Genomic DNA, 7,585 nt, shown 5'->3' with positions numbered 1-7,585 from the left:
TGCCAGCGCGGTGAGCTGGGCGGCCGGGGCCGGGGGCGGCGGGGCCGCGCACTTCGCGCCACCGCCCGCTGTCAGCGCTGCCTTCCTGTCGCCAGAGGTGCGCTTCTTCAACTGCTCGGTGGACAACGGCGGCTGCGCGCACTACTGCCTGGAGGAGGGCGGCAGGCGCCTGTGCAGCTGCGCGCCGGGCTACAAGCTGGGGGACGACCACGTGCAGTGCCAGCCCGAGGGTGAGCGGCCCCAGCCGGGCCCCAGGCTCCGGAATCCCTGCAGACGCCCGGGCGGGGAGGGCGTGGGGGGCACTGGGAGGCTCCCAGACGTGAGCGATGACCAGGGTTGAATCATAGGGTAACTGGTCACTGCTGGTGCCGTCAGCCCGCCAGAGGGACAGTGCCCTCGGTCCAGTTTCTGCTTTCTCTCGTCTTTGCTTGCCTGGCTTCCTCCAGGTGTCCCTGCACCCTTGGGGACACCTCCTGGAGCTTGAGTCCATCGGTAGGTCAGCTCCCAAGTGGGAGCGGACCTGGGGGCCAGCCTCCAGCGTCCTCTTCCATCTATCTGGGATAGTTCGTTCCCTTATGACACATTGTCGGCCACGCGTCCCATCTCTTTACCCCTTGCTTCTCTGAGGAGAGAACAGAACCCTGATACTGCCTTCTTTTATATTTTCCTTCTTATGTATTTTTATTTTTACTTAATTTATATGCATATAAAGTTTTAAAAGTCAGTTTTACGACTCATGTAATGAACCTCAGCATGTTGTTCCTTGGTGGGGTCTCTTTTCATTCCTTGTGACTCCTGGTGAGCCCTTTCAATGTGGGAATTCCTGTCTTCTGCGTCTAGGAACATTTTTTAGTTATTTCTCTGACAATCTCTGCTCTGCTTTCTCTATCCTCTCTTCCTGGACCTCTTGTTATTTAGATCTCTTTCCTCTAGTTTTATCGTCTCTTCCATTTTCCATCTCTTTGACTTTGTGTTCTTCTTTTAGGGAACTTTCCACACTTTATATTCTCAATCCTTCTACTAAAAATTTTTTTCTAACTTTGTACTTTGAAATAATTAGAGATTCACAAGAAGTTGCAAAGAAATACCTGGTGGATCTCCTGGCCTGTGCACTTCCCTGGCGAGGCCATCAGAAGGTCCAGGTCATCAGCAGGCTCAGGCCATCAGCAGAACCACCACTGCCCATGTCCTTAAGACTCTTCTTGTAGTCTGGTTTCTGAGAGGAATTCTCCAAGCTCATGCTGGAAGATGCTCAGGCCTGGCTTCCAGCTCCTTAGAGCAGGGTGGGGAAGGGGAGCTAGTGTCTGTGCAGTCTGAGGACATTTGTGTGACTCCCCGTGGTCAGCCAAGCATGCCGCTCTTTCCTGTGGCTGTGCCGGGTCATGGGCTCTGGTTCACCCTCTGCAGGAAATGGTCTTCCGGATGGGGTAGGAGAAGGGAGTCAAGCCGCTGAGGAGGGCTCCAGCAGTTTCTCTTGTAAACTCCCAACATGCCTCCCATCTGCAGGCCCACCCGCACTGCCTCCCTCAGAAGCACCGAGGCTTCCTGAGGTTCTGTGAAACAATCCATCAGCTTCTGGCACTGCCATTACTGGCTGAGGTTTTTGCTTTCTTGGTCTGCCAAGTCAGTCACCATGTCCATCTGCTGAGCACCTTCTGGAATTTTGTTGCTGTTGTCTCCTCTCCATTCTCTCGTCCTGGGGCAGTTCCCTGGCTGACAGCTTCCCATTGCTCCATTGCCAGTCTAGATCTCTTCAGCTGGCAGTCAGGGTCCATCATGAGCAGACCCTGCAGACCTTCCAGCCCTCAGTTCTCCATGGTATGCTCTCTGCTCTTGGCAGGGAGGCCTCACAACCGTGCTCAGGGCTACTTTGGGGCTCTCCAATAATGCCCCCCTCTTTCTCCCCATAATTTCTTACCTCTGCTAGGATCGTGGCAGCATCCCAGCATGAGACCTTACTTACATACCTCAGAGATTACCCGGAACAGCCCTGGGGTGTAATGAGCTTTTCAGAAGTTTAACAACCCGTGCAAGGACACACAGCCAGGCAGTGATGTTGAATGGTCTGCCCCTTGCCATTAGGTGGCACTGTCTGTTGACTGACTGACTGAAGGGGATTCGTAGCTAAAGTTAATTGAGTGTTCTAAGCATCATTTATCCCTCAAGCTCTGCAATGAGCCCGCAGACTAGTCTACAGGCAGGAGGAGGACAGAGATGGGAGGGCGGCCTCAGGAGTGCTGCCTGGCAGGCCCCTTACTGCCTCCCTCTACCTTCAGTGAGGTTCCCTTGTGGGAGGCTGGGGATGCACATGGAGATGAAGCGCAGTCACTTGAAACACAACACAGACCAAGTGAACCAGATGGGCCCGCGGATCGTCGATGGGAAGTTGACCAGACAGGGAGACAGCCCCTGGCAGGTACGAGGAGAGGCAGGGCCACCTCTCATTTGCTGGGTCAGGGGTCAGTGAGCCCCTACTGGGAGTTCTTGCTCAGGATGCAGAAGCCTAGAGGGAATTGCTTCTGTTGCTTGGGGGGCAGCTGGGAGGAGTGATAAGGGTGAGGAGGGGGTACAGGGAAAGATGGAGGTGACCTGATGGGAGGGCTAGGAGGGAGGGTGACCCCTGAGTACCTCTACCGCCTCAGCATGGGAACTAACACTTGGTTCTTCTCTCTGTCAGACACTGGAGGTGGGGAGGTACAGAAATCAACAAGTTGGGGTACTGGCCTTGGGGAGCTCACAGACTCTGGGAGGGTCAGGATCCTAAATACCAGGCAACCCAATGGGACCAGGGCCAGGATGGCCACCAGGACAAGGGCTGAGGGAAGCCTCAAGGGGACACTGAAAGCAGCCTGGGGGCCATAAAGGCTTTTCAGAGGATATGAGGCCTGACCCAAGACCCCAAGGATGAGAAGAGCTCTCTCAGTGACGTGGGGTGTGGCTGAGGACGACTACAGGAACATCATGGGCAAAGTCAGAGAGACACCCTGGGACAGGCCAACACCATAAAATGTGCAGAAATACAAAATGCCAGGAAAGGTCTGTAAGCCTATACCCATGTGACCAAGGAACCCAGGAAAGCACTTAAGTACCATGCCAGGGGCCATGTGAACCCAGGGGCCCTGGACTGAGTTGTCAGAAGGCAGCCACGTGATGTCACTCGCTCGTCCCCATTCCAGGTGGTCCTGCTGGACTCAAAGAAGAAGCTGGCCTGCGGAGCAGTGCTCATCCACACATCCTGGGTGCTGACGGCGGCCCACTGCATGGAGGACTCCAGGAAGCTCATCGTCAGGCTTGGTGCGGGCTGGAGCCAGGCAGGAGGAGGGGGCTGTCACAGGCCTGGGGAGTGGGTGGGGCCAGGCAGGCTGTCCAGATTTGGGAAACCCTGTTCCCCAGGGTGCTTGAGCTCCACAGGTGTCTGGAGGGAAGAGGCCTATGTGTCCCCACTGCCCACTGTGTGACACCTGGTATTCTGCAGGTAGGGGATTCTCTGGTGCCCTCTACAAATCTGGGCACAGGCACTTGCACACATGTGTTTTTAAGTGAGGGGGTCACACACATCCTTGCCTCTTTACTCACGCATATGGAGCAGGCTGTGTGCCTCAGCATCCCTGGGTGCAGAGAGCTGCAAGGCCTGACCTCAGGGCCATGCTTCACACAGACTCACAGGGATAGAGCTGTGCAGCAGGGGCCCTGGCATCTGCCAAAGCATCGAGATGCTTCCCTCATAGTCTGGGGGTCCCCAAGCCTAGACCCCCTCTATGACAATTTCCGGAGGGGGCTGTCAATTGACTTTATGCAAAAAAGAAGGAAAAGTGTATTGAGAATGACCAAATTCACACTCCCTGCAATTACCTTCAGCACTTATGACCCCCGGGGGCCACTCCTACTGGCAGGAAAAGTCACCCTTGATAGGGATCCAAGCATAGACAGGCAGCTCCACAACAGTGCCTGGGACACACAGGTGAACATTGTCCAGCTGTGGACCCACTTCAGGGCCTCTGTCCAGGCCTGCAGGAGCATAGAAGTCATGTGGGCCTCAGGAAAGTGGCCGGGGCAGAGGCTCCCCAGGCTCACTCTGACGGTGCCCTCTGTCCTGCAGGGGAGTATGACCTGCGGCGCATAGATAATTTGGAGATGGAGGTGGACATCAAGGAGGTCCTCATCCACCCCAACTACAGCAAAAGTACCACCGACAATGACATCGCGCTGCTTCAGCTGGCCCAGCCCGCCACACTCTCAGACACCATCGTGCCCGTCTGCCTCCCGGACAGTGGCCTTGCAGAGCGCGAGCTCACTCAGGCTGGCCAGGAAATGTTGGTGACGGGCTGGGGCTATCACAGCAGCCGAGAGAAAGACACCAAGAGGAACCGCACCTCCATCCTCAGGTTCATCAAGATTCCCTTGGTGCCGCGCAATGAGTGCAGCAAGGTCATGAACAACGTGATCTCTGAGAACATGCTATGTGCGGGCATCCTCGGGGACCGGCGGGATGCCTGTGAGGGTGACAGTGGGGGGCCCATGGTCACTTCCTTCCATGGCACCTGGTTCCTGGTGGGCTTGGTGAGCTGGGGTGAGGGCTGTGGGCTCCTTCACAACTACGGTGTTTACACCAAAGTCAGCCGCTACCTTGACTGGATCCACGGCCACATCAGAGATAAGGAAGCCTCGCTCAAGAGCCAGGCGCCTTAGCATCCCCCCTTGTCCTCTCTGGGCCCCAGAGGCCACTCCTGGAGTGGGGCTGGGCTGTTGAATGGCAATATATGGGACATTAAAGGGGCATGCAACAAGCACACCAGCCTGCTGTTCTGTCTGTCCTTCCATCTGTTTTCTGGGTGTTCTAGAAAGAAGTAACATTTATTGGGCATGTATGTCATATGTTTTATGACATACACACTCAATAAATTTAAATTTCATGTCCTTATAAATTACCCAGTTTATAAATCACGTTTTATGAACAGATTTTTACTTAACTCCCAAAGCAACTCTGGGGGGTGAGGAGGAGCAGATATAAGTTTTTGGTGTTTGAAGATGATAAAAGTTGGAGGGGAGAGTGTCTTCTTTATGAAAAAGAATTAAAATGTAACTACAAAACTGCTAGAGCCTTTCCCAGGGCCTTGGAAAGAGCCTGTGCGAGTCAGGGATCCTAAACCTAAAGCTTGACTGGCTATAGAGTAAACCCTATGGAAGCAGGTGTTTTTAGCTCCTATTACAGAGGAGGAAACTGAGGCTCAGGAAGGTTCACATGGTGGAGCCAGGATGCAAATCTAGGGCAGACTCCAAAACCCAGGTGCTTTTCTCTCTTCCCCGTTCCTAGGGGGTAGCTGTTTTGCTGCCTGCTGGGTGTGGAGGCCCTCATCAGCCCTTTGGGAATGTAGCCAGAGATTCAGAAGGTGTTGGTTTGGCCCAGTGTGAGCTCTCAGTGTAGCTGGGGAAGCTATTTAAGAGCAATGTTGCACAAGCATGAACAGCAGCAAGCAGGAGGCTCTGTCTTAACCCGGCCCTATAAGCATAATTGGATGAGACAGAGAGAAAACTTAGGATACCCTGATTTGAAATCAATAAATACATGATAAGAAGGAATGGTGGTGAAGGGCCGGCCCGTGGCTCACTGGCTGAGCGTGGTGCTGACAACACCAAGTCAAGGGTTAAGATCCCCTTACTGGTCATCTTTTTTTAAAATAAAAAAAGAATGGTGGTGAGACAAAGCTCAGAAAATTAGACTGAAGTCCTAAAATGTGCTCTCTGTGTGACCTTGGAAAAGTTGTTTCTCCTCTCTGGGTATGATGGTTAATTTTAGGAGTCAGTTTGACTGGATTAAGGGATACTCAAATAGCTGGTAAAGTATCATTTCTGTGCTATGTGTTAGATATGTCTCCCAATAGTTCATGTATTGGAAACTTGACTTCCATTGTAATAGTGTTAACGAGGGGTCCAGTTATGGTATTTGAAAGGTGAGGCCTTTAAGAAGTGATTAGATTGTGAAGACTGTGCCCTTGTGAACGGATTGATCCATTCATGGAGTCACGGGCATGGTTCTGATGGCTTTACAGGGACAGTGAGTGAGGTGAGCTCTCTCTTGCTCAGCCCATTCTTCATGTGACACCATGAATTGCTGCAGAGAGTCACTCCGCCAGGAAGAAGGCCCTCGATTTCCCAGCCCCCAAAATGTAAGAAATAAATTTCATTTCTTTATAAATTACCTAGTTTCGGGTATTTGGTTATAAGCAACAGAAATGGACTAATGGTCTGTGAGGATGTTTCCTGAGGAGATTGGCACGTACGTGGGTGGACCAAGTGTGGAAGATCCACCCTCACTGTGGAAGGCACCATCAAATTAGCTGTCCCACCCCCACTCTCCAGAGAACAAAAAGGTGGAGGGAAGGCAAATTCTTTCTCTCTCCTGGAGCTGGGACACCCATCTTCTCCTGCCCTTGGACATCAGAACTTCAGGTTCTCTGGCCTTTGGTCTCTGGGACTTGCACCAGAGGCCCTGTGGGTTCCCAGGCCTTCAGACTTAAATTGGGCCATGCCACTGACATCCCAGGGTCTTCAAGTTGCGGATGGCATGTTGTGGGACTTCTCAGACTCCATAGTTGTGTAAGCCAATTCCCCTGACAAGTCCCTTCTCATATATCTATATCTATACCTGCATGTATAACCCTATGTCTGTAGCTATGTAATCTATATCCATACATGCTATTGATTCTGTCTCTCTGGAGAACCTTGACTGATACGCTGGGTATCAGTAGAACAGAGGGATCAGATGAGAGTGGTGGTTCTCAGCCCTGGCTGTACATTTTAATCTCCTGGAGAACTTCCTAAAACACCTATTTTCAGTCCTACCTCCAGAAATTCTGACTAAATTGACTTTAGGTGGGGGAGGGGGAACCAGACACTGATATTTTCACAACTCTACATTTCATCTTAATGTGTGACTGAGGTTCAAAGCTGGGCCAAATGGTCTTTTAGGCCATTTCTCCTTGGGTAGGCTCTAGTTCTAAGACTGTCAGGGGCAACGAGAATAAGACACACCAGTAATCTCAGAAAGCACACGTAGTAAAGAAGGACTTGATTGGTGGTTATGCCCAGCTAGTCAGGCCACAGCTGCTGCTTCCAGACCAGAGGGGACTCCAGGACCCACTGAGTTAGTTATTATCTATGTGCAGCCACAAGAGAAGAGGCTGCCTGAGACGGGGCCTCCAGGATGCAGCTCCTTACCGACCCGGGAAAGGGCTGGTGGGACTGTTTGGACACGGGAGTAAGCCAGGCCCAGGGCTGGAACCACCTGCAGAGTGGTGAAGGGGCCGGTGTTTCCACACTTTCGGTGGGAAAGGACAAATTGAGAGGTGACAGCGTGGCGGAGGTCCTCATCCCTGTTAGAGGTTCCCCGGGTGGGCTTCCGGTCATGGTGGTTACCTGGCTCGGGCTGGACGACTTCTGGCATGACAGCATGAGGAGATACACTGAACCGCTCCCCAGTGAAACTAGTGAAAATTATAAAACCACACATTTAAAGTTTCTGGAAATGGCCCTTAGGGGAAACAAAACAAGAGCAAAAACACAGCTTTTAAACCAACAGAAGAGG

General features: G+C 52.4%; 1 protein-coding gene across 1 annotated transcript in view; it reads left to right on the top strand.

Moving 5' to 3' along the window:
• PROC (protein C (inactivator of coagulation factors Va and VIIIa)) overlaps positions 1–4,696 on the top strand; it is a 9,544-nt gene extending 4,848 nt beyond the window's left edge. The window contains exons 5-8 of the mRNA XM_008574353.1: positions 7–230; positions 2,277–2,416; positions 3,177–3,294; positions 4,100–4,696. Of these exons, the coding sequence (XP_008572575.1) occupies positions 7–230; positions 2,277–2,416; positions 3,177–3,294; positions 4,100–4,689 (1,072 nt within the window). The 3' untranslated portion in view covers positions 4,690–4,696. The remainder of the gene's footprint in view (positions 1–6; positions 231–2,276; positions 2,417–3,176; positions 3,295–4,099) is intronic.
• The last annotated feature ends 2,889 nt before the right edge of the window (positions 4,697–7,585 follow it).

The sequence above is a fragment of the Galeopterus variegatus genome, unplaced genomic scaffold (genome assembly GCF_000696425.1).
Source record: "Galeopterus variegatus unplaced genomic scaffold, G_variegatus-3.0.2 Scaffold1035, whole genome shotgun sequence".
In the NCBI taxonomy this organism is placed as follows: domain Eukaryota; kingdom Metazoa; phylum Chordata; class Mammalia; order Dermoptera; family Cynocephalidae; genus Galeopterus; species Galeopterus variegatus.
Note: the sequence above shows the minus strand (reverse complement) of the source record. Positions and strands in the feature narration are given on the sequence as shown.